Source organism: Ranitomeya variabilis, chromosome 1, assembly GCF_051348905.1.
Source record: "Ranitomeya variabilis isolate aRanVar5 chromosome 1, aRanVar5.hap1, whole genome shotgun sequence".
In the NCBI taxonomy this organism is placed as follows: Eukaryota; Metazoa; Chordata; class Amphibia; order Anura; family Dendrobatidae; genus Ranitomeya; species Ranitomeya variabilis.
This window is the reverse complement of record NC_135232.1, coordinates 119874693-119902658: the sequence shown is the minus strand read 5'-3', so window position 1 is coordinate 119902658 and position 27966 is coordinate 119874693. Positions and strand designations below refer to the sequence as shown.

Genomic DNA, 27966 nt, shown 5'->3' with positions numbered 1-27966 from the left:
ATTAAAAATGGCCCCCTTTATTACCCACAATGTAATAGGGCCCCCACATAGTAACAGTAATATTTTAGTGTTTAAATACAGTAGTATCCCGTTTAGGCCCCACATACTGCCTCTACATAGTAACATACCCTTGTGCCCCCTCCAAAGTAATAATGCCCCTTTGTTCGCCAGCACAATATAATCACCTGTTGTGATCACTGCACGGTGTAAATGCCCTACTATGTGCCCCACATGCCCCCATTACAGTTCTAATATCCTCATTCAAGGAAGTATGTCAACAGAGAACGACTGTTCAAACCAAGTACAGGCGCTCAGTGCACCTTTGGTGGGGCCAAACATTTAACTACACCTTCCCACCTGCTTGTTTTCCCTCAATCTACACCCCCCACCTCTTCTTTGATTGACAGTTCTGGCTTCATAGGGCCAGAGAAGGGAGAAAATAGTTTGAAAACCAGCAAGTGGGAAGGTGTAGTTAAAGGGAACCTGTCACCCCCAAAATTGAAGATGAGCTAAGCCCACCAGCATCAGGGGCTTATCTATAGCATTCTGTAATGCTGTAGATAACCCCCGATGTAACCTGAAAGATGAGAAAAAGAGGTTAGATTATACTCACCCAGGGGCGGTCTGATCCGATGGGCATCGCGGTCCGGTCCGGGGCCTCCTTTCTTCATAGGATGACGTCCTTTTCTTGTCTTCACACTGCGGCTCAGGCGCAGGTGTACTATATCTACCCTGTTGAGGACAGAGCAAAGTACTGCAGTGCGCAGGTGCTGGGCGCAGGTGCTGGGCCTCTCTGACCTTTCCCGGCACCTGCGCACTGCAGTACTTTGCTCTGCCCTCAACAGGACAAACAAAGTACGCCTGCGCCGGAGCCGCAGCGTGAATACAAGAAGAAAACGTCATCTTAAGAAAATGGGAGGCCCCGGACCGGACCGCGACGCCCATCGGACCCAAACCGAGCCGGGACCGCCCCTGGGTGAGTATAATCTAACCTCTTTTTCTCATCTTTCAGGTTACATCGGGGGCTTATCTACAGCATTACAGAATGCTGTAGATAAGCCCCTGATGCTGGTGGGCTTAGCTCATCTTCGATTTTGGGCGTGACAGGTTCCCTTTAAATGATTGGCCCCATCTATGGAGCACCGAGCACCTGTACTTGGTTTGAACAGTCATTATGTGCTATCACAGTACCTTTAATAACTCTTTTTGCGCACCTACACATTAAAAATGCCCGTTCCCTACCAAGTAATAATGCAGATGAAAAATAATAGTTTCCCGTTCTGCACAAAAATAGTAATAAGATTCCACTTTGCGCTGCCACACATAAAAATGCCCATCTTCGAGACCCCTAATCAGTAACAATGCTGATATTTTTTTTCCCAGAAAGTAATAAAATGTATACATGATAAGTGGAGGGGCTGAAGCCTCTTCTGGCCTGTGAGCTCAGGGGCTGGCACATGTGGCATGGTGCAGAGGGCACACTTGCCAGAGAGTGAGGAGCAGCTGATGCTGCAGATGAGGAGGAGGAGAGCGCTACAAGCTGCTCATACCAAGCTAAATAGAAAAAATACTGTCCGGGCCAGTGGATAACCGGACGGGTGGTAACTCTACCTGTGCATAAATGCACACTGCAATGCTGAGGTACTATAAGTCTCAGCATAACCTAGTAATCAATAATTTCAGACTACAACACTAAGGTACTACAAGTCTCAGCATAACCTAGCAGTCGGTAACTTCACAATACAACACTGAGGTACCCTAAGTCACAGCATAGCCAAGTATTGCATAAATGTACATTGCAAGTCACTGCACAACCTTGTAGTGACTAAATTAGCACTGCAATACCCAGGTACTACAGGTCACAGCATAGCCTAGTGGTGAATAAAAGCACACTGCTACAATTAGGTACTACAAGTCCCTGTTAAGCAATAGCAAATAGCAATAGCAATGAGCCCTCCGATACTGTAGATTTACTATTCAAAATTCACTAGAATTCTAATTTCCATTAGCCCAGAGAAGGGTGCACATGCTACACTCCACATTTATTAAGTATGTGTGACGCCCCAGGGTGCTGGTCGTCACAGTGGTGTTGCTTTCCTCACGGGGAGAGTGATGTCACGCTTGGAAGCGATGAAGGATATCTTTAATCAGGTAACCACAATACACGCAACATGTTCACACTCCAGGCCAGAAGGGGGAGCTCTGAACCCAGATTAAGGGGAACTCCCGCATAAATACATTCTGGTCCAGAGGGAGAGAGAGAGGAGGCAGTCTGTCAGAAGACAGAGAAGAGAGCAGTCAGACATTGAGAGTCGGAAGGACTTAAGGAGCCGTGTAGCCAGAGTTGCTACAGCTCCTGGAGAAAGAGAAAGAATATGAAAGGAAGAATATTGTTTAGTGAGCATGCAGGAGAGCGACGCACAGGAGAGTGACATTTGGGGAGAACAGCTGCGAATTAACTATCTCCCTGTGAAGCACAGATTACCGGTAGCCGGAAAACCGAGATTGTGAGGGACTCTAAGGCTGCCGTCATACTAGCAGTATTTGGTCAGTATTTTACCTCAGTATTTGTAAGCCAAAACTAGGAGTGGGTGATAAATGCAGAAGTTGTGCATATATTTCTATTATACTTTTCCTCTAATTGTTCCACTTCTGGTTTTGGCTTTCAAATACTGATGTAAAATACTGACCAAATACTGCTAGTGTGACGGCAGCCTAAGATTACAGCAGAAACCGGCAGGACAGCTGGATTACACGTCACCTGTCTGCCCTAATACCTAGGAGGCACAGTAACACATAGAGCCCGGGTGGTGATAGAGACCCTGTAGAAAGGCTCCAGTCACCTATCATACGGGTTTGTGTCCCACCTTTATGGAGGACAAAGAGAACTGTGAGGACCTTATTAGAAGCCATAGGCAGTAAGATGAGGAAGGCTTTCAACTCCACCTGGTAAAGGGGACTTTGAATTTGCTTCCAAGCCGGCCGTACCCTACCTGTACCTGTGATCTGGTGTCCTGGACTGTGGCTGCCTGAAGTCTTCAGTAAACCAGGTAAAGGGAGTACAAACCCGTGTCCTCCGTTCTTTACTGAACCACTGACCATCCTCATCTATACACCGGGAGCTCTGGGAACATAATTCACCTGTGGGAAGTTATACCATCTCAGCTGCCATAACATCACCCCAGAGGACCCCTTTAAGCAGCATCGGTCCCCACTGACCGAATTCCACAGGTGGCGTCACAAACACAAACTTTATTTAAAACCCCTTTATGGACATTCCCTTTAACATGGGCGCCCAGGGCCACGGAACGGGTTGCCGCCACCATGACACCCCCCTGTGAATACTGGACCTGGTACCGAGTACCCCACGGCCCTGGAGGGCGTTCCATATGTAATAACAAAGTGTAAAAAAAAAACTTGAATACAAATAATAAAGTTTGATGCAAACTAAAGTGCCCCCAAACAAAATATTATAACAACACAGTGCATTCTTCTACAGTACCCTCCACACGCACGGTATGATGACCCTACTGTACCCCCCTCCTTCAACCCACTGAACGGTGATCCCATCACAGTACGATTCTCCAACTGTAATCCTCACACACAATCCTCCATACAATATGATGGCCCCACATAGTCCTCCATACAGTGTAATGACCCCACATAGTGCTCCATAATAATAATAATAATCTTTATTTTTATATAGCACTAACATATTCCGCAGCGCTTTACAGTTTTGCACACATTATCATCGCTGTCCCCGATGGGGCTCACAATCTAAATTCCCTATCAGTATGTCTTTGGAATGTGGGAGGAAACCGGAGTACCCGGAGGAAACCCACGCAAAAACGGGGAGAACATACAAACTCATTGCAGATGTTGTCCAAGGTGGGATTAGAACCTAGGACTCCATACAGTATAATAGCCATACATAGTTCTCCATACAGTATAATGGCCATAAAAAGTGCTCTATACAGTATATTTGCCCCACGTACTCCATAGAGTATAATGGCCAGAAAAAGTGCTCCATAGAGTATAATGGTTCCATATAGTGCTCCATGCAGTATAATGGCCAGAAAAAGTGCTCCATATAGTATAATGGCCCCAAATAGTGCTCCATACAGTATAACAGCCCCACATAGTGCCCCATACAGTATAATGGCCCCACATAGTGCTCCATACAGTATAATGACACCACATGGTGCTCCATAGTTTATAATGACCCTACATGGCACTTCACACAGTATAACGGTCATCACATAGTGCTCCATAAAGTATAGTAGGCCACACATAGTGCTTGATACAGTATAATAGCCCCATATAGTGCTCCATACAGTATAATGGCCCCACATAGTGCTCTATAGAGTATAATGGCCACAAAAGTGCTCCATTCAGTATAATAGCCCCACATAGTGCTCCATACAGTGTAATAGGCACCCCATAGTGCTCCATACAGTTTAATAACCCCATATAGTGCTCCATTCAGTATAATGGGCATCACATAGTACTCCATACAGTAAAATGGGCACCACATAGTGTTCCATACAGAATATTGAGTCTTGCATAGTGCTCCATACAGCATAACAGCCCCCACATAGTGCTCAATACCATATAATGGCCCCATAAAGTACCATACCATATAATAGAAAAAAAAAAGAGAAGCCAGCACTGCTAATGGTCAGAACACAATACAAATGGTGCACATGCACCTACTGAATTCTAACTGTAGTTCAAATATGAGACATTTAGCAAATAATTGATCAATTTTATGAGCTACCCCGCCACTTCACGGCAATCTCATAATGGGGCAGTCCTACGCTACGTTTTTTATTAACGTTGTGCCATTACGGCCTCCTAGATGTATAAAAAGAGCATAAAAAGAAAGACACCATTACTATACTATGACATGCAAGCTGTACCTGGAGACATTTTCAGAATCACCCCCTTGGTGCCAGGAAGGACAAGCGTAGGTGAAGGCCGATCAGGTCCAGTGCGGACATGTCAGATCTGGCCTCCACGCCTCCAAGCCAGCACCAAGGTTAAGGAGTGAGACAGGTTCAGACACAGCTGCAAAATTAACTAGAGCCTGAGGCAGGGCAGGGCTGCTGTGTGTGTGAACAGCAGCCTATCAATCACAGAGAACACAGAAAGAATGGCGTACGTAACCCAGGGTGCGCGGCAACAGTGGTGGTCAGCCACTTACCAATGTAAAAGAAAAAAAAAGGGGAGAAGCCAGCACTGCTTATGGTCAGAACGCAATACAAATGGTGCACATGCACCTACTGAATTCTAACTGTAGTTCAAATATGAGACATTTAGCAAATAATTGATCAATTTTTTGAGCTACCCCGCCACTTCACGGCAATCTCATAATGGGGCAGTCCTACGCTACGTTTTTTATTAACGTTGTGCCATTACGGCCTCCTAGATGTATAAAAAGAGCATAAAAAGAAAGACACCATTACTATACTATGACATGCAAGCTGGGTTCACTATGATTGATAGGCTGCTGTGCACACACACACAGCAGCCCTGCCCTGCCTCAGGCTCTAGTTAATTAGGCAGCTGTGCCTCAGCCAGTTTCATCCTTTAACTTTGGTGTTGGTTTGGCAGTGTGGGGGCCAGATCTGATATGTCCGCACAGGACCTGATCGGCCTCTATCCGCGCTCGCCTTCCTGGCACTAAGGGAGTGATTCTGTCAATGCTCCAGGTACAGTTTGTCATGTAATGTTATTTAATGTGGTCTGTCCTTTTTTTTTTTTTTTTTTCTCACTCTCAATACATTTAGGAGGCCGTAATGGCACAATTTAATAAAAAACGTAGAGTTAGGACTGCCCCATCATGAGATTGCCGTGAAGTGGCGGGGTAGCTCAAAGAATTGATCAATTATTTGCTAAATATCTCATATTTGAAATACAGTCAGAATTTATTATGTGCATGTGCACTTTGGATATTGCGTTTTGACCTTCAGCAGTGCTGGCTTCTCTTCTTTTTGATACCATATAATACTCCCACATAATGCTTAATACAGTATAATGACCCAACATAGCGCACCGTAAAGTATAATGGCCAAACATAGTGCTCCATACAGTATAATGGCCACAAAACGTGCACCATATAATGGCCCAACATAGTGCTCCATACAGTATAATAGCCTCACATAGTGGTACATACAGTATAAAGGCCCCATATAGTGCTCCACACAGTATAATGACCCTACATAGCACTCCATGCAGTACAATGGACATCACATAGTGCTTCCTACAATATAATCGGCACCATATAGTGCTCCATACAGTATAGTAGAGTCCACTTAGTGCTCCATACAGTAAAATGGCCCCACATAGTGCTCTGTACAGTATAATGTCCACAAAAGTGCTCCATACAGTATAATGACCCCACATAGCGCTCAATACAGTATAATGGCACCCTATAGTGCTCCATACAGGTTAATGGCTCCGCATAGTACTCCATACAGTATAATGGCCCCACATAGTGCTCCATACAGGAAAATGGGCACCACATAGTGTTCCATACAGAATAACGAACCCCACATAATGCTCCATACAGTATAATGTCCACATAGTAGGCCTGGAGAGTGGAACTCCAGTGCCAGGTGTCCTGACAAGGAAGCTGAAGCTGTGTATTTTGGTTTTTCTTGAATGGGCGGATCCCCGCAACCGCATGGACTGTGCTGTATGTTCTGCTTCATTTTTCCTTAGGCCATGAAGACCTTGTTTATTTTTGATAACTCTGCCCTGACTTATGCAGCACTCCTAATAACCAGTGAGATTTTTAAAGAGACAGTGTTTTGTTGTCTACCTTCGTGTACAGCAAAGTAAGCCAATCTACCACAATAGCAAGAGATCCAATTTTGCAATATAGCATTGTGAAAACAGCATTATTGGTGGGTTCGATTAGTTGTGGCAGTCCCTGGCAGGCACTGCTTATGCACTACTTTCTGGCAGTTGTCAACCATGGGGCATTCTCTGGTTGGCACTGTTTATGGTAGCGCTTTGACATAGTGTATGGTGACTGAGACTTATAGTCAATTTACACAGTTTGACAAAGTCACTGGAAAACTACTGGAGGGAAGATATGTGTCACTGAGGTTATTAGCTTCAGTGATATAAACCTAGCAAAATGCTCTAGCACACTAAGTGCTGAGATGAGTTAATCATTCATGTTAAGGGCTAGGTTAAGTGAACAGCTGATAGTGGGTGGGAGGCAGTTCACCATATCTGCACCCCAGGGTTGAGTCCAGAAGGTAAATACACAGTCTTCTGTCTAATTCAGAGATGGGTGTGCCAGGAGATATGAGAGCTCCAGAGCTGTGTTTTGTGATAAGAAAGCTGAACTTTTTTATGTTTGTTTCCTCAGCTGTTGGATCATCGCAGCAACACTGACTGTGCTATATGTTATGTTTTGTTTTCCAGTTCGGCCGAAAGACCGTGTTTATTTTGCTAACTATGCACTGGTTTATGTAGTACCTTTAATAAACCAGTGGAAGATTTAAAGAGACAGTAGCCGAGTGAGCCGATCTACCACAGTTGGTGCTAGAAGTGTGGGCAACTTCCCCAGGGAGCACGTGTGACGGCTGTGGATAACCTGCATGTCTTCGGTCAATGCAGTGGTGAGCCAGGAAGCAAGGTCAGACACCATGGAGAAATTGATCTGATCAAGCATCTGGTCAAACCCAACAGCAGCAGCAAATAACACAACAGGAAACAAATAAACTGTTGGTGCAGCAACTCTAAGGCCATGTGCACACGTTCAGGATTTTTAGCGTTTTTTTCGCGTTTTTTCGCTATAAAAACGTGATAAAAACGCGAAAAAAACGCTAACCTATGCCTCCTATTATTTACAAGGTATTCCGCATTTTTTGTGCAAATGTTGCGATTTTTTCCGCGAAAAAATCGCATAGCGGAAAAAAAAGCAACATGTTCATTAAAAATGCGGAATTGCAGGGATTCCGCACACCTAGGGGTCCATTGATCTGCTTACTTCCCGCACGGGGCTGTGCACACCATGCGGGAAGTAAGCAGATTATGTGCGGTTGGTACCCAGGGTGGAGGAGAGGAGACTCTCCTCCACGCACTGGGCACCATATAAGTGGTCAAAAAATAAGAAATAAAATAAAAAATAGCGATATACTCACCCTCGATGTCCCGCGCAGTGTTCCCGCCTCCACTGCACGCTGCCGTTCGGTTCCTGTAGCTGATGTGCGGCGAAGGACCTCGCCGATGACGTCACTGTCCTGTGATTGGTCGTGAGCGGTCATGTGACCGCTCACGTGACCGTGACGTCACGGAAGGTCCTGCGCGCACACACCAGCTATAGGAAGACGAACGGATGCCGCTGATGAGATGTCTGGGTGAGTATAAGCATTTTTTTATTTTTTTTATTATTTTTAAACATTCTATCTTTTACTATAGATGCTGCATAAGCTGCATCTATAGTAAAAAGTTGGTCACACTTGTCAAACAGTATGTTTGACAAGTGTGACCAACTTGTCAGTCAGTTTTCCAAGCGATGCTACAGATCGCTTGGAAAACTTTAGCATTCTGCAAGCTAATTACGCTTGCAGAATGCTAAAAAAACGCGAAAAAAACGGAAAAAAAACGCAAAAAAAAAAATGCGGATTTCTTGCAGAAAATTTCCGGTTTTCTTCAGGAAATTTCTGCAAGAAATCCTGAACGTGTGCACATACCCTAAGAGCAGCAGCAGCAGCAGCGGCAACAGGAGGTGATTATGCGGCAGATGGAGCTCCTCTCAGAGGCAGTTCGTGGAAGGCCATCAGCCCCTCCCCCCAAGTCTCCGCTTTTAGTGGTGTTCTTTTTAATGTTGAATATTTCTATAATTATATTTCAAGTCCATGTAATAAAATATTTTGTCTGGCATTATGTACTTTTTACCTATGGCTCATATTGTTTATTTGATTGACCCCTGATCCCATAATATCATTATGTAGCCCTCTTTTAGTGTTTTCATTTTAACACTGGATACTCATATTATTATATTCCAAGTTTATATTGTTCACTGCCATGTGTTAACATTATATATTATGTATTGATCCTATGATGATGTGATTGTGTAGTGTATTTGTCACGATTCCTCCACTCAGTATGGTGAGTGGCAGCTCAGCCATCCAGTCTGGGTCAGGGGTGTGCTGAACTGTCAGTATTGTGATAGAGAGCTCAGCCGTCCAATCTGAGTCTGGGACTTGTTGAGCTGTCAGTCACAGTCCAGTGACCCAATCAGGGCCGGAGCTTACTGGGTTTCCTACAGGTGTCTCCTGTTCCGAGTAATTATCTAATTATCTCCTCCGATTTGCCAGTTGTAGCTTTAGCTCAGTGTTGCATGTTTGCCGTGTTTTTCAGTATTCTATCTCTGATCCATTGCTGTCTGACCTTGGACCTTGCCTCTGACCATCCATTTGCTGAGCCCCTTTGTCTTGATCTGCTACCTTCCTGGAATTCTAACCTCAGACTGGGACCTGGATATGCCTTTGCCTTAACTCTTTATTTATGAAGATCCCGCTTGGTATCTGACCCCACACCTCTTGACTACCTAGCCTCATGGCTTGTCTGTGAGTAATGACTACCATCACACATTCTCTGCTTTTTTTTTAATCTAATTTATTCTCTGGTTCTACTGCTAGCGTACATGATTGGTCTATGGAAGACAGATGTTGTCCGATATTTTAACCCGTAGCCCAGTATTCATATATTATAACCCCTTCATGCCTCAGCCTATTTTCTTTATTTTCGTTTCTGTTTTTTCTTCCCAGAGCCATAATTCTTTTTTTTTTTCTGTCCACATAGACCTATGAGGGTCTGTTTTTTATAGGACGAGTTGTGCTTTTGAATGACATTATTCATTTTACCACATAGAGTACTCGAAAACAGGAAAATTTCCAAGTGCAGTGAATTGTGAAAAAACCACCCACATAATTCTGACATTGTTTTTCAGGAATTGTTTTTACGATGTACATTTTGTGGTATATGCAATGTGGTATATGCAATATGATTCTCCTTATCAATACGATTATGGTGATACCCAACATGTCCAGTTTTTTTTTAAATTATTTTAGTGGTAAAAAACTATTTGAAGTTGTCAAATAAAAGGAATGTTTGGAATTATGGTATGTTGCCATTTTCTGAGACCTGTAATGTGTTTATTTTTTGTGATTTTTTTCCGTTTATGGTGTTTAGCAATCGAGTTAATTGTTTTTATATTTTGATAGATTGGACTTTTCTGAAAGCGGTGATATGTGTTTTTTATTTTTTTATATATTTTTATTTTCAATGGGGGGAAAAGGGTGTGATTTGAACTTTAAATTTACTTTTTACCCAGATATATGTATTCTGGTCTGGAGGAGGCGTAAGTTCAGAGAAGTGAAAGAGAGAGGAGTTGGAGGAGAGTGGGGCCGTGCAGCCACGTATGAGCTGCAGCTCCAGGAAAGGAAGATAACCTGAAGGGTTGGAATGTAGTGAGCATCTGAGGAAAGGAGCAAAGGAGAAGGAAAGGGCTTAGAGGGTAACTGGGACCGGGTATCCTCTGAGCTGAAGCGCAGAAACTGGGCACCGGGAGCCCGAGATTGTGTTGAACTCCAGGTCGCACAGCAGAACCGGAGGGCAAAGGACTTTATGTAATTTGCCCGCACCCACACCTGAAGGTGCAGCAGTACACGAAGAGCCCGGGTCATGATAGAGACCCTATAAAAAGGCTCACACTGCCCACCATACGGGTAACTGTCCTAGGACAGTAGAGAGAGGACTTTGTCAGAGAGCCACAGGCAGCAAGGACCTCGCATATGAGCAAGAAGGCTTACAGACCTCACCTGGGAGAGGGATCCACCATTGTCTCCAGGCCGGCCGGACAACATCACCACCTGTTGCTAGTACCCTGGACTGTGGCCTGATTCAACCAATAAACCAGGTAAAGACATTACAACCCTGTGTCCTCCATTTATTTGCCGGCATCCACCACACCATCCTGTAATACTATTGTAGGAACTCGAGGATTCTGATAGCGTGGGGCAAAGAACAGACAGAGACGGGTTTCTTTAGTGCAAATAGTGTATTTGTACAGAAGGTGCTGACTGACGGATTCTTAGATACTTCACCCTAAGCGAGAAACAGACAGTGCAACACAGAGGCAATAAAAGGAAGATGATGCAAAATGTTTAATGAAACCAAATAGCAAAAATGATTTCTAGACCAAATTACGTTCATTGAAATAAAAATAAAAAGCGCCTAAAGCTGTCCATATCTTTAATCAACCGAGTGTCTTCTGCTCTTTGCCTGACTTGTTGGCGGTTTTGCTGTTTCTCACACTGTCTAGCTGCTCCCTGCAGGCTCTGCCTCTTATCCACTTTCCTGCTTTTCCTGAGGTCTCTATAAAGCTTATAAAGCTCTCTCCACACACGCTCCTGCTGTGATCTCTGTCACACACACACACACACACACACACACACACACACACACACACACACACACACACACACACACACACCAATACTGTTATAGCAGCACCCACTTCCTATGATTCACAAATTCCCACCCTCATGAAGACAGGCTAAACAATATAGTCATTTGCTATAATGAACCTATACTGTATATAGTTATTTGTTGGAGAAATATTGCATACAAATATATACAGTATTCAGCATAAATGAGTTTTATATAACTTTTTTTTAACTCATAACATGAAAGTAAGGTAATTTTCATTAGAAAATTTTCAGTTTTGCTCAAATTAGTTGATGCAATAATGAAAACACCCCATATTAAAAACTACTACATCTAGTATTTGGCACAACGTCCATGATCTTTAACCCCTTCACCATGAAGCCTGTTTTCACCTTCCTGATTAGGCCAATTTTTACAATTCTGACCAGTGTCACTTTATGAGGTGATAACTCTGGAACGCTTCAATGGATCCCACTGACTCTGAGACTCTTTTCTTATGACATATTGTACGTTATCATAGTGGTAAAATTTCTTTGATATGACTTGCGTTTATTTGTTAAAAAAAAAAAAAAGAGAGAAATTTGGCAAAAATGTAGAAATTTTGAAGCTTTTAATTTTTATGCCCTTAAATCAGAGAGTCATATCGCACAAAATAGTTAATAAAAATTTTCCCACATGTCTACTTTACATCAGCACAATTTTTGAAACATACTGTTTTTTTTGTTAGGAAGTTATGAGGGTTAAAAGTTGACCAGCGATTTCTCATTTTTATAACAAAATTTGCAAAACCATTTTTTTAGGGACCAGCTCATATTTGAAATTACTTTGAGGGGCCTATATGACAGAAAATACTCAAAAATGACACAATTCTAAAAACTGAACCCCTGAAGGTACTCAAAACCACATTCAAGAAGCTTATTAACCCTTCAGGTGCTTTACAGGAGTTTTTGGAATGTGAAAGGGAAAAAAAAACCTTACTTTTCTTTCACAAAAATTTTCCTTTAAACCTAATTTTTTTTTTTACTTTCGCAAGGGTCACAGGAGAAAAAGGACTATACAATTTGTTGTGCAATTTCTCCTGAGCATGCCAATACCCCATATGTGGGAGAAATCTACTGTTTGGGCGCACGGCATGGCTCAGAAAGGAAGTAGCGACATTTCACTTTTTGAACGTAAAATTTGCTGGCATAATTAGCGGAAGTCATGTCATGTTTGGAGAACCCATGATGTGCCTAAACAGTGGAAATCACCCACAAGTGACACCATTTTGGAAACTAGACCCCTTATGGAACTTATCTAGATGTGTGGTGAGCATATTGAACCCCCAGGTGCTTTATAGAAGTTTATAACGTTAAGCCGTGAAAATAAAATCACATTTTTCCCCAGAAATCTTTTTTTAGCTCCAAATTTTGTATTTTCACAAGGGCAAAAGGAGAAAATGGACCCCAAAGTTTGTTGTGCAGTTTTTCCTGAGTTCACCGATACCCCAGATGTGGTCGAAAACTACTTTTAGGCATAGTGCAAAGCTCAGAAGGGCAGTAGCGCATTATTACAGTGCAGACTTTGCTGCACTTGTTTGAGGGTGCCATGTTAAATTGTCAGAGCCCCTGAGGTGCCAGAAGACTAGAGCCCCCCCATAAGTGACCCCATTTTACCAATTAAACCTTTCAATGAATTCATCTAGGGGTGCAGTGATTATACTGACACCACAGGTGTGTCACAGACTTTATACCATTCGGCAGTGAAGAAAAAATAATTCACATTTTTACCACCAAGATTGTGTGTTAGCCCCAAGATTTACATTTTCACACTGGGAAATGGGTAAAAATGGCACCAAAATTTGTCCCACAAAGATGGAACCTGAAAATCCACCTCTTCAAGAACGCTTACAGCCTGCAATGACCCCACTGCCTCCTACCACTAGCGGAGCTATCCCCTCACCAACACTGGAGCTGCTGCAACCTCCCAACCTACTGTCTCCTTCCCCACCATCCTGTAGAATGTAAGCCCGCAAGGGCAGGGTCCTGTTTTGACACTTTTACATTTTAGTTTACAAAAACTATTTTATAGAAAAAAATAACTATTTTTGCATCGCTTTATTCTGAACTTCTGTAACTTTTTATTTTTTTGCTGATGGAGCTGTATTGTGGCTTGTTTTTTGTGGGACAAGATGATGTTTTCAGCCGTACCATTTTTATTTACATCCGTCTTTTTTATCGTGTTTTATTGCACTTTTTGTTCGGCGGTATGATGATAAAGCATTGTTGTTGTATCATTTTTTTTTTTTTTTACGGTGTTTAATGAAGGGGTTAACTTGCGGGACAGTTTCATAGAGTGGGGCGATACCAAATATGTGTACTTTTATTGTTTTACTAGATGGTGGCCCGATTCTAACGCATCGGGTATTCTAGAGTATGCATGTCCACGTAGTATATTGCCCATTTACGTAGTATATTGCCCAGCTACATAGTATACAGCACAGCGACGTAGGATATTGCGCAGCTACGTAGTATATTGCACAGAGCCACATAGTATATTGCACAGCTTTGTAGTATATTGCCCAGCCTTGTAGTATATTGCCCAGCCACGTATTATATTGCCCAGCCTTGTAGTATACAGCAGAGCCATGTAGGATATTGCCCAGTGACGTAGTATATTACCGAGGCACGTATAGGGCCAAAAAATAAAAAATAAACATACTCACCTAACGATCCGAGGGCCCCTTGTAGTGTATCATACTCACCATTCTTGTCGCTGCTCCTCTGCGTCCTGCCTCTTCTCTTCCTGGGATCCTGTGCAGATGGTAGTGGTCGGCTTCAGGAAAATGGCCGCTGGATGCTGCGCGTGCGCAGATCGAGATCGCGGTGGCCATTTTCCTGAAGCCGAGTTCCATTGCAAGTGCCAGGGCTGGTGAGAGCAGGACCTATGAAGACGTCGCGGTCACATGACCGTGACGTCACGGCAGGTCCTTGCCGCACACCAGCCCTGGGACGGGACCGCACCGCAAGCTGACGCTTGTAATGGAGCGGTCCGGGGAGCGTGGCGAGGAGCGAGAAAGGCGGCGGAGGGTGAGTATAGCAGGTTTTTTTTTTTATTATTTATTATTTTTAACATTACATTTTGTACTATTGATGCCGCATAGGCAGCGTCAATAGTACAAAGTTGGGGACACACAGGGTTAATAGCAGCGGTAACGGAGTGCGTTACCCGCGGCATAACGCGGTCCGTTACCGCCGGCATTAACCCTGTGTGAGCGGTGTATGCGGGCGCCGGCAGTGAGTGCGGGGAGTAAGCGGCCATTTTTTTCTGGACTGTGCGCGTCGCTGATTGGTCGCGGCAGCCATGACAAGCAGCTGCCGAGACCAATCAGCGAACGAATAACGGTGACAGACAGAAGGACAGACAGAAGTACCCTTAGACAATTATATAGTAGATTATTTACATAAATAAATGTATTTATTAGAAAAATATTTTTTTTTTTTCTTTATTTAGAGATTTAAAAAAATATATTTTTTCATAAATAATTTTTTAAAAAACTTTTTTACATTGTCCCAGGACGGGACATTATTGTATTAGATCAAATCGCTGATCTGACACTCTGCACTGCAGAGTATCACATCAGGATCTGACAGGCAGGAAAGGGGGCAGGGAAGGAGGCATGCCACCTTCACTGCAGGACTCGGAAGGACCCTGCAGCCATCTTGGGTTCAGGGGTCTCCATGGAGACCACCAGGACAATGCGATTGCATCGCATTGTCCTGACGGAAGCGAGCAGGAACTGATTCTCTGCGCGATGCTCCTCTATGCCACTGTCACTACTGACAGCAGCATCAGAGGGGTTAAATGACCACGATCGGTGCTAGCACTGATCGTGGGCATTGCTGAGGGGTGTCAGCTCTCATACACAGCTGACATCTGCACGTGATCGCCGCGGCTCTCAGCGTGAGGCCACACAATCTTTCCGCCGTGCAGAGCAGTATATATGGCACATGTCGGGAAGGGGTTAAGGACAGCACCAAGTCTTCTAGGCAAGGAATGAACAAGCTGATGACCTATTACAACATCTACTTGTATCTTTTTCCATTCTTCAAGAACAACCTCTTTTAGAGCCTGGATGCAGGATGGAAAGAAATTCTCAACTTGTCTCTTCAGGATTCCCCATAGGCGTTCATTTGGGTTCAGACCAGGAGACATAACTGGCCACTAAATCACTTTCATCACTTAATATGTAGCATCCTTTCTTGTTATGTACATTACTGTCCCTTACGTAGTGTATAGGGTTGAGCGACCTTAGCTTTTTTAGGATCGAGGTGGTTTTTGTGAAACCCGACCTTCTCGGATGTCGGATCGTATGGAATCGGCCGATTCTACTGTAAAGTCGGACCCGGAACACGAAACCCAATGTATGTCAATGAAATTATTTTTTTTATTCTCTCTCTCTCTCTCTCTCTCTCTCTCTCTCTCTCTCTCTCTCTCTCTCTCTCTCTCTCTCTCTCTCTCTCTCTCTCTCTCTCTCTCTCTCTCTCTCTCTCTCTCTCTCTCTCTCTCTCTCTCTCTCATGTCATCACGCTGCCCACAATTAATTGGCTCAAAAAAATGGCGGGGAAGGCGTCATTCGAAACGCGACTTTGGCGCCAAGTTCGCGTTCCACGTGGCCGACACACACTGGGATCGGATCGGGTTTCATGAGACGCCGACTTTGCCAAAAGTCGGCGACTTATGAAAATGAACGACCCGTTTCGCTCAACCCTAGTAGTGTATTCTCTTGTTGTTGTTTTTTTTTTTTTTTTTTTTATTCATGGCACCCTCTTTTTATTACATAGCATTCTCTTTTGTTACATATAACAAAATGTTTGCTGACAGATATATCATAAAGCTTTGTTTCTAATGGAGGAGGTGATGGGCTGGTCTACTAGTCAAATGCTGCTCCATCAGCAGTGATTTTATTTTATACCTAACAAAAGAGGACCCTATGTAATAAAGGGAGGCCACTATGAATAGCAAAATATACCATGTAAAGGACGATGCTATACATGACAAGAGATTATACTGTGTAATAATGGAACGGTTCTATACATGGCGACAGAGGATAATATGTAATAAGGGACAGCATCATATATACGGTAACTATAGAGTATGCTGAGTAATAAGCGATGGCTTTGTACTTAACAAGAGAAGATGCTATGTAATAAATGCTATACATAATAAGTGAGTATGTTATATACTAAGGCAAAGTACTATACATAATAAGTGAGTATTCTATTATACAGCAATAAACACTCAAACCGTAGTGCCGGATGTAAGTCTCAGAATAAAGTTAGTAAATAGCATTAGGCGATTGTATTGTTAATATACACTGCTCAAAAAAATAAAGGGAACACTAAAATCCCACATTCTAGATATCACTGAATTAAATATTCCAGTTGTAAATCTTTATTCATTACAAAGTGCAATGTGTTGAGAACAATAAAACCAAAAAATTATCAACGTAAATCACAACTAATATCCCACAGAGGTCTGGAGTTGGAATGATGCTCAAAATCAAAGTGGAAAATTAAGTTACAGGCTGATCCAACTTCAGTGTAAATGCCTCAAGACAAGGAAATGCTCAGTAGTATGGTTGGCCTCCACGTGCCTGTATGACCTCCCTACAACACCTGGGCATGATGAGGCGGCGGATGGTCTCCTGACTGATCTCCCAGACCAGGACTAAAGCATCCCCCAACTCCTGGACAGTATGTGGTGCAACGTGGCGTTATTGGATGATGCGAGACATGATGTCCCAGATGTGTTCAATCGGATTCAGGTCTGGGAAACGGGCGGGCCAGTCCATAGCTTCAATGCCTTCATCTTGCAGGAACTGCTGACGCACTCCAGCCACATGAGGTCTGGCATTGACTTGCATTAGGAGGAACCCAGGGCCAACCGCACCAGCATATGGTCTCACAAGGGGTTTGAGGATCTCATCTCGGTACCTAACGGCAGTCAGGCTACCACTGGCAAGCACATGGAGATCTGTGTGTCCTTCCAAAGAAGTGCCACCCCACACCATTACTGACCCACTGTCAAACCAGTCATGCTGAAGGATGTTGCAGGCAGCAGATCGCTCTCCACGGCGTCTCCAGAATCTGTCATGTCTGTCATATGTGCTCAGTGTGATCCTGCTTTCATCTGCAGATGTTCACGAGTGATGATGTGGTTCCAGGCCTGTATCAGAGCCTTAATCAACTCACTCTTGGTCCTTGGCTGTTTTCTAGATATCTCTAATGATACCTTGTGCCAATTGGATTGAGGTCCGGGGACTGAGCTGGCCAGTCAATAGTAGCCACCTTGTTCTTTTTTTCCATTCCGTTACTGTCTTAGCTCTGTGACAAGGAGCATTATCATCCTGGAAGATGTAATCCTCTGAAAACAGGTGTTGAGCAGAAGGCAGCATTTTCTTATTAAGGATGGCTATGTATTTTTTTGCGTAAGGCAAGATTGCCTTGTGCAGGCATGTACTACGGAGGACAGAGAATGAACTTCAATCCAATATTGCGGCCAGCATGCAGCCAGCGGGTAAGGAAAGGGTGAATCAAACACCCGAAAACCCCGCCCCTATGGCTGAAAATTGTTCCCTCCAAATTCAGGTGACAGAGGCCCTTTAACCATACCCTCCACAATATGAAGCCTTCCAACACCATGGGCTGCCATATAGCCCCAGACCATTACTTTTATTGGATGTTTCACAGAGAAGCTCAAACACTCTGGCTTGTACTCTTCATGTGGGAACCTTCTCACATAAGACTTGCCATCATTTCCTAAAATGCAAAAAGTGCTTTTATCACTAAATAGCACTTTTTCCCACTCTTCCTTCCTCCATTTTAAATATTTCAATGCCAACAGTTTTCACCTTTGTCTTTGTATGGCTGTCTTTAAAGGCTTCTTTTAGGCCTTGTTGCAATAATTTCAGGCAAAACTGCTTCAAAAGCTAAAAAATATTACAGGGAGAGAATGCAAAATTGTATTCTGAACAAAACCATATATAATATGTCATATTAGCATAGAAGATATTTGACAGAAAACGCTTAAAACTTGAAAAATCAATTTATCCTATGTCTATGCAGGACTTTTGAACACCACTGTATATATATTTTTTTATTTTTTTATTTTTTTTATTTATTTTTTTTTTTCAATAGTAACATTTAAGAATGTTGATATACCCAAAATAATGACCAAGAACTGATGCAGACCACCTGTTCACAGGACAAAGGACATAAATAGGTATGTCAAACAAAGAAGCTATACAGTGCAATGCTAATACCCGTGTCGATAGTAAATAGTCTCACCCAATCCAGGAGACAGGTTGTTGTAATTCATGGAGCCACTTGTGGGGCCACACCTGCACAGATGCCCTGTTTAACCTAGGTCTCCGTCGTGCCCCAATGAGTGGCTCTTTCCAAGGGTAGTACCCAAGCGTATATTTGCACCTGTGTCCCCAAAAATAAAACCGTCCGACACGTTTCTGGCTACCTCCTGAAGCATCTTCAGTGGAATGTTGAGGTGTGGGAGAAAGAGGAATAAGACATAACTGCAAAAAAATTATGTTAACTAATCATCCAAACACGAGAATCGTAGCAGGTCCTCTGGTGACAGGTAGACCTTACCTAGTGTGCAGAGTGATGTAATAAGTGAGTATGCTATATACTAAGGCACGGTGCTATACATAATAAGGCTAGATTCACACATCTGTGTAAATCGTCAGTGTGATGCCTGGTTTTTATATCAGCCAGCACACAGACCCATTGAGTATGTCCTATTCTGACCCAAAAAATCAGAGCAGAATAGGACATGCTCTGAGCCTCACGGATAATCCGTGATTTTCATATATGAATAGATCTATGAAACTCTATTGGCCCATGTAACGTGCAATAACAAAATTTGGAAACACACTGACATTTCACACAAATGTGTGAATGTAGCCTAAGGGTACTGTCACACAGTGCAATTTTGATCGCTACGACGGCACGATCCGTGACGTCGCAGCGATCGTATGATTATCGCTCCAGCGTCGTAGACTGCGGTCACACGTTGCAATCACGGTGCTGGAGCGATGCCGAAGTCCCCGGGTAACCAGGGTAAACATCGGGTTACTAAGCGCAGGGCCGCGCTTAGTAACCCGATGTTTACCGTGGTTACCAGCGTAAAAGTAAAAAAAAAAAAACCGTACATGCTCACCATCTGATGTCCGTCCGGTCCCTTGCCGTCCGCTTCCTGCTCTGACAGATCCGGCCGTACAGTGAGAGCAGAGCGCAGCGGTGACGTCACCGCTGTGATCTGCTCTCACTTTCCGGCCGGCAGACAGTCAGAGCGGGAAGCAGACGGCAAGGGACCGGACGGACATCAGATGGTGAGCATGTACGGTTTTTTTTTTTTTTAACTTTTACGCTGGTAACCACGGTAAACATTGGGTTACTAAGCACGGCCCTGCGCTTAGTTACCCGATGTTTACCCTGGTTACCAGCGAACGCATCGCTGGATCGCTGTCACACACAACGATCCAGCGATGTCAGCGGGTGATCAAGCGACGAAAGAAAGTTCCAAACGATCTGCTACGACGTACGATTCTCAGCAGGATCCCTGATCGCTGCTGCGTGTCAGACACTGCGATATCGTAACGATATCGCTAGAACGTCACGAATCGTACCGTCGTAGCGATCAAAATTGCACTGTGACGGTACCCTTAGAAAGGTTGTTTTACAAACAACAGTAATACGCCCTTCATGTCTCTGCAAGTCATACAGTATAGATGCAGAATAAATATTTACACCTAGTGACATGCCGCAGACATCTCATCTGAATAGAATTCTATTTTATTGTGTCTTCATCTGGTCAGACTTTCATATCGACATCTTCCAGAAACGACTCGCCTTGTCACACTGATCACCGCGGAATGAAAAAAAGGATCACATATATCGTATATATGCATTTCCCTTCTAAATAAAAAATCTCCCACACTCCGTTCCTGAAATACAAATGCACCATTCAAAATATAAATTGATATCAGCACTGTGAGCCCATTAACTCATCAACTATAATTTCTGCTGCCAATAACTATAATTTAATCTCCCCCAATTAAATCTATGTCCCTGTCACGTGACTTCCCTTTCTAAAATTCAAAAAAATCTCTCTGAATAGAGTCTCCCCAAAATGTTACAAGTCACTTTACAGTGTCCTCTCCCACCCCACATTTCATTATAAGTCCCTGTATAGTATCCTTCCCCCAATTCATTATAAGTCTCTAACAGCATACTCTCCTCTTCCCCCCTCCCCAATTTATTCATTCAAGTCCCTGTATACCTTTATAATGAATTGGGGGTGGGTGATAACGTATTATAGGTACTTATAATGAATTAGGGGTGAGCTAGAATGCTACTTAGGGATGTATACTGAATTGGAGGGTTGGAGAGGATGCTATTATATTGTCCCAGTACCTCCTCCTATCTGTTGCAAAATATAGTAGTCGGGAGTTGGGTGGTTCATTCAATAAATTGTTCTATACTGCCATCTACTGTCCAAAGTGTAAAGGTGCAAGAGTTTGGTCACATGACACGCTCTCGGCCTGGGTTCCTGCGGAAGCCTCTAGAAGCTGCTGAGGGAAGAGTCGGGAAGGCGTTCCTGTCCTTCCTGTGAGGAGCGGTCGATTTCCTAGGCTGCGCTGCCTTCAGCTTAGGACCCGCTTCCCTTAATCTTCAATTGGCCAGAAAACTGCCACAGCCTACGCCAGGAGGGCATGTTAAATTTCAGTCTTAAAGGGCTCTTCTGCTACACTCCACTCCTTTAATGGTTCTGCCAGCATGAGTGCCTCATGTGCTGCTGCATTTTCTACTGTACGCCCTGCGACAGGGAACAGTATCAGGTCTTAATCGTGATTAAGCAGTGAACACTATTTCCACAGTGAACCAAACTGTGTAGGCCCATCCTTGGTAGTAATATATCTGAAGGGCTGTGTGAATTAAGATAGTAACCTGGTACATAACCGGTAGCAGATCACTTTATTTAACCCCTTAGTGACGGAGCCAAATTTTTGAAATCTGACCAGTGTCACTTTATGTGGTAATAACTCTGGAACGCTTCAACAAATCCCTGTGATTTTGAGAATGTTTTTTTGTGACACATTATGCTTTATGATAATGGTAAATTTAGGTCGATATGTTTTGTGTTTACTTATAAAAAAAGATCAGAAATTTGAGAAAAATGTTAAAGAATAGCAGTTTTCAAACTTTGAATGATTATCCCTTTAATCCAGATGGTCATACCACAGCAAAACATTAATAAATAACATTTCCCTCGTGTCTGCTTTACATCAGCACCATTTGTAAAATGTTCTTTTATTTTGTTTGCATTTTAGAAGGTTTAAAAATGTAGCAGCGATTTTTCATTTCGCCCATGAAATTTACAAAATGTATTTTTTTAGGGACTTATCCATGTTTGAAGTGTCTTTAGGGGTCCTATATATTGGGAAACCCCCAAAAGTTACACCATTTTAAAAACAGCACCCTCTGACATATTGAAAACTGCTGTCAGGTAGTTTACTAACCATTCAGGTGATTTTCAGGAATTAATGCAAAGTGACATGACAGAAATGACAATGTGTATTTTTACCACCTAAATGCCTCTAACTTCTGAACAGATTACTACAGCCGACAGACTCCAAGGCCGCTATTTGGTCATGAATTGCCATAACAAGCATCAGGACCACAAAATCATCATCTGAGGGTTCTGATGGGGATAATAAGGGAGAAGGCACACTCTGCTAACCATTTATAATAATGTAGTCACTATTGACAGCAGCATCTAAGGGGTTAAACAGGTTTGGACGGTGCAAACACTGATCATGGCTAATGCAGCAAGTTGTCAGCTATAGTGTACAGCCGACAACTGCTGGATTGTCACCTGTATGGGGAGGCTATTCTCTTCTATCGCAGGTCAGTTAAAAGACGTATTGGCTGTTAAGCCATTAACTGGGAAGATTCCATCTTAAACATCACAGTGACCATCTCTATTTCCACCTAAAATTTCAAGCTTGTATGAAGGACTGTGATACCATCGCTATGAACTATGTATTGTAAAGTGAATACAGTAAAGACTCACTTTTGATTACTGTAATACCCTTGTCAGCATTCATCCTTGAAACTGCGCACACACTTAGGGTATGTGCACACGTTGCGGATTTGCCTGCGGATTGGCCGCTGCGGATTCGCAGCAGTTTTTCATCAGGTTTACAGTACCATGTACACCTATGGAAAACCAAATTCGCTGTGTCCATGGGGCGGAAATAACGGCGCGGAAACGCTGCGTTGTATTTTCCGCAGCTTGTCAATTCTTTGTGCGGATTCTGCAGCGTTTTACACCTGCTCCTCAATAGGAATCCGCAGGTGTAAAACCGCAGGTGAAATCCGCACAAAAAACGCAGGAAATCTGCAGGTAATCCGCAGGTAAAACGCAGTGCATTTTACCTGCGGATTTTTCAAAAACGGTGCGGAAAAATACACACGAATCCGCAACGTGTACAAATAGCCTAAGAGGATGTAAGGACTCAGTGGGAGGGAACAGGGCTAGCACACCACAACACTGTCTGTGACATTCCTAATTTCTTTATTATTGGCCATCCCTGGCACTTATAACATCTGGTTCCCCCTCTGGGCGCTGCACTATCAGGGACTTATAATGAATTAGGGGTGAGCTAGAATGCTATTTAGGAATGTACTGTATGTGTGGCGCCCCAGGGTCCTGGTCATCACAGTGACATTGCTTTCCTCACGGGGAGAGTGATGTTACGCTTGGAGGCGATGAAGGATATCTCTCTATCAGGTAATCACAATGCACACAGTATGTTCACACTCCAGTCCACAAGGGGGAGCTTTTGATCCTATTCCTAGGTGACTCCCCTATATATATTGTGGTTTGGAGGGAAAGTCAGTTAGTTCCTGTCAGAGAGAGAGACAGAGGAGAGGGCAGACCGACATAGAGTGTCAGAAGGTCTGAAGGGACACTGTAGTCTGAAGTACTACAGCCCCTGGAGAAAGAGACAGAAAGAAAGAACATCGTTCAGTGAGCGTGAAGGCAAGCGAAGCACAGGAGAGTGATATCAGGGGAGACCAGCTGCGAACAAGCTGCCTCCCTCTGAAGCGCAGATAACCGGTAGCCAGAACACTGAGGTTGTATGGGACTCTAAGACTTGCAGCAGAGACCGGCAGGGCAGCTAAACTGCAAGTTACCTGTCCGCCTCAATACCCAGGAGGCACAGTGACGCATAGAGCCCGGGTCATGATAGAGATCCTGTAAAAAGGCTCGAGTCACCTGCCATACGGGTTTGTGTCCTATCCTATATGGGGGACAGAGAGAACTGTGAGGACCTTATCAGAAGCCATAGGCAGTAAGGAACTACAACACCACCGCACTAGAGGAAGGCTTTTAACTCCACCTGGTAAAGGGGAACTCTGGATTCGCTTCCAAGCCGGCTGGACCCTGCCTGTCCTGTGATCTGGTACCCTGGACTGCGGTTGCCTGAAGTCTTCAGTAAACCAGGTAAAGAGACTGCAAACCTGTGTCATCATTCTTTACTGCACCATTCACCATCTTCTATCTAAACCCCGGGAGCCCTGGGGATATACTTCACCTGAGGGAAGTTATACCATCTAGCTGCCATAACATCACCCCAGAGGACCCCTTAAAGCAGCGTTGGTCCCCACTGACCGAATACCACAGGTGGCGTCACAAACATAAACTTTATTCAATCTCCCTTTTACATGGGCGCCCAGGGCCACAGGCCACGTTGCCTTCGTGACATCCCCCTGTGAACCCCGGACCCGGTACCGGGTACCCCACGGCCCTGGCAGGCAACTCATATGTTGAATTGGGGAGTGGGAAGATGCCGTCATGGATTTAGAATGAATTAAATTAAGGGGAGGGAGAAAACTCTTTGATAGTGTCCTCTGCCACCCCCCAATTTATTCTAAGTCATTGATAGTGGCCTATCCCCCATTTTCCCTCATCATGCTCTTTCTGCATACTGTGTAAAAAAAAAATAATAATAATAATTTACCTCTCCTGATTATCCCCCATGGCATTGCTTCCTTCCTCATTATCACGCCTTGCGCACCTTCATCATATAGAAAGTGCTGAGCAGGAAACTGAGAATGGTTTCCTGCAACTTCACTGCCATCTTCTAATGTAGAATGACAAAAAGACTGACTGGCACTTGCAAGCTAATGTGAGCAGGTGCCAACTAGGAGCAGCTACCTTCATATACAATAAATAAAAAAGTTGCACTCTGAAGTGCTAAAGCATGTCAATGTGAAATGTATGAAATATGAATAGTAATACTGATTCTGGATACTAAAAAATAAAACTGAGACACTAAACACATAATTTGGCCAATTAATGCATGCCCATGAACCAACGACAAGGTGGTCTCAAAACTGATTTGTCCTACGTGTCTAATGTGAATACCTCTCTAAGGGCTCATACTCACTTGCGAGAAACTCGGATGAGTCTCGCATGTTAATACCCGACGCTGCTGCCGGCACTCAGATCGGAGCGTGCGGCCGCATAGGAATACATGCAGCCACACGCTCCGTTCCTCTGTGCCAGGTGCAGTGCTGGGTATTGCCGTGCGAGACTCATCCGAGTTTCTCGCAAGTGAGTATGAGCCCTAAGACTTAGGGCTCATTTCCACATGCGAGAAACACGTCCGTGTCTCGCATGTGGAAACCAAGCTGTGGCGCCGGCACTTTGGAGCGGAGCATGCGGCTCCATGTGTTCCTATGCGGCCGCACGCTCCGCTCTGGAGTGCCGGCACCACAGCTTGGTTTCCACATGCGAGACATGGACGTGTTTCTCGCATGTGGAAATGAGCCCTTATGTCTGAATTCCTGGGTAGATGTGAATACCTCTCTTCCAAGTCTGATATTATGGGCAGGTAGGACCTTGCTGCAAATAAAATCCACCACATGCTGAAGGGCGGAGTGCTCGGTTAGAAAGCTAATATACAATGACAAAAAGAATGACTGGCACTTCCAAGCTAATGTGAACAGGTGCCAACTAGGAGCTGTTACCTCCATATACAATAAATAATAATAAAAAAAAAAGTTGCACTCTGTAGTGCTAAAGCATGTCAATGTGAAGTATATGAAATATGAATAGCAACACATCTCCTAATGTAGGTAGTTGTGCTGCAGGAACACTGCCTGCCCGGTGCTTTGCTGTTGATGAGGGCAATTTAGCAATGGGTTCCCGGAGCCCTCATTATAAGCCACCCCTACACGGGTCCTCCTTTATTCGTGGGCTCTGATTCAGCTCCACTGACTTCACTGGCAGTATGTCCGCCCCTCACTGTATTTTGCTCTCTACCTTGTTTGCATTACACTGTGTGAAACATATTTATAATTTAGCGCACATTGAGCTAAATGCCTCTCAGCAACAGGCTGAGGACATTTAGTAATATGCGTGCGCTGCCCCTTTAAGAGCAGGAGAGCATGCGCAGTAGGCGCACTGCTGGGAGCTGCAGCATGCGCCAGAGTAGGAAGCCGGAGCACGCCGGAAAAACACTTCGCGGGGCAGTGAGTATGTTGGCGTCCCTGCAAGGAGGGGGGAGGGACACTAGGCAGGGGTGTCGGCGGCCATACATCTACAATTGCTTTGTAACAGCTGCAGAGTTGCAAGATATACTCTTCTGTGACCCAACAAACATTTTTTTTTTAGAGGGGTCGAGGGGCAATTAGAACCTCTGCTATGGAGCACCATGATTTCTAAGTACTCACCTGACATTATACATTGCTCTGTGGGGTATTTCATGCTTCAGATGTAAATGATGATCCCCCTGGGGCCATCCATACTTATTATGGGTGAGATGAATTGATCACACAGCAACCTAGCACACTGTTATATTCCTTTCATGATCCAACATCACCAAAAACCTTTTTATATTGCGGAAATTTAGCTTCTCATTTATTCAGATCATTGATAAAATTGCTTTGACTTGGGAACAGTTTATTATAAAAAGTGACACATTCAAGAAAGCTGCAAAGATAATACTTGTGCTAGTTACTAACGCCTACAACAGCATACAATCTGCTGGTTCTCATTCATTATCAAAATCCTCACCTTGAAGAAGGTGAATTAACAGGACGTATCGCTTGCCTTTTCTTCTAAGCATGGTACTTCATTATACCAAGTCTGCTTAGGTCCAGCCATCCCTGTAACCAAAATTGTAAAGGCAGAATTTTATTTCACAAACTGGTACAAAACACATGATCCATGACAAAGAAACAAACATAAAATAAAAGGAAAATGAGCTTTTGTGCCGAGCAGTTTTCCTGCCGTCAGAAATATTTCTTTGGAAATGACATGAATATGATGCGAAGGTTTCTCAGCACATTCTCTAAATCTGGAATGTGCCCCACTCTATTTATATTGTCACAATGGCAATAACATCACTGATGATGTTTCATTTGATTAGAGGACTGTAGAAATATATGGATGCCCTAAAAATAAAAAACACCTACCATATTGAGATAAATAAACAGATAATAAGCTGATGATCTTGCAACTATTTTTACTATACTTGATGAGCTGCGAGCAGTTAATGGCTATTAATATAGCCTGCTCGATTGTTATTCCCCATTATAAAGCCAGCTTTTCTGTCTTTTGCATTTCAAAGATGTTTTATAAAAATTCAGTGCACGCTTTTCCTCTGTTACATAAGCTGCTCTGCAGTCCCTGCGCTCTCACTGGAACCAGTTCTCTGTTAGCACAGCAGCAGTAACCATGTTTAGGTGTATGTAATTCCTCTTTAGAAAATAACTTATGCTTTTATTTGGCTCAAGTAAGTAAATAAAGCCAGCACATACTTATTTACAAAAAGCATTAATTAACCTTTGTTAGCAGTAAGGGTATGTGCCCATGTTGCGGATTTCTGTTTGGATTTTTCAGCTCAGTTTTTGAAACAACCGCAGGTAAAACGCAGTGCGTTTTACCTGTGGATTACCCGCGGATTTACCACGGATTTCCTGCGCTTTTTGTGCGGATTTTGCTTGTGTTTTTACACATGTGGAATCCTATTATGGAACAGGTGTTAAACACTGCGGAATCCGCACAAAGAATTGACATGCTGCGGAAATAAACCACAGCATTTCAAAGCGGAATTTTCCGCAGCATGGGCACTGCAGATTTGGTTTTCCATAGGTTTACATGGTGCTGTAAACCGCATGGAAAACTGCTGCGGACCCGCAGCGGCCAATCCGCAACGTGTGCACATACCCTCAGAGTAAACGCCCTATGAACAAGCATATCTATCTTCTGGGGATCCTTATCTAGTCTGACTGGATTCGGCCTCGTAATAAGGGTGCGCTCACATCTGGGTAAATAAAATAGCTGAGATTCTCGTCCAGAAAAGTTGGAGAGTGTCAGGAGAGTGTAAAGCATTTTTTTCTCACCTAGCATCCGTATGAC

The 27966-nt window shown here is 43.7% G+C and overlaps 1 protein-coding gene across 1 annotated transcript in view; it reads right to left on the bottom strand.

Moving 5' to 3' along the window:
- The window catches only part of ATG10 (autophagy related 10), a 267809-nt gene that overhangs the window by 220486 nt on the left and 19357 nt on the right, over positions 1-27966 (bottom strand). Inside the window, exon 2 of the mRNA XM_077288565.1 lies at positions 26620-26711. Within this exon, the coding sequence (XP_077144680.1) occupies positions 26620-26671 (52 nt within the window). The 5' untranslated portion in view covers positions 26672-26711. The remainder of the gene's footprint in view (positions 1-26619; positions 26712-27966) is intronic.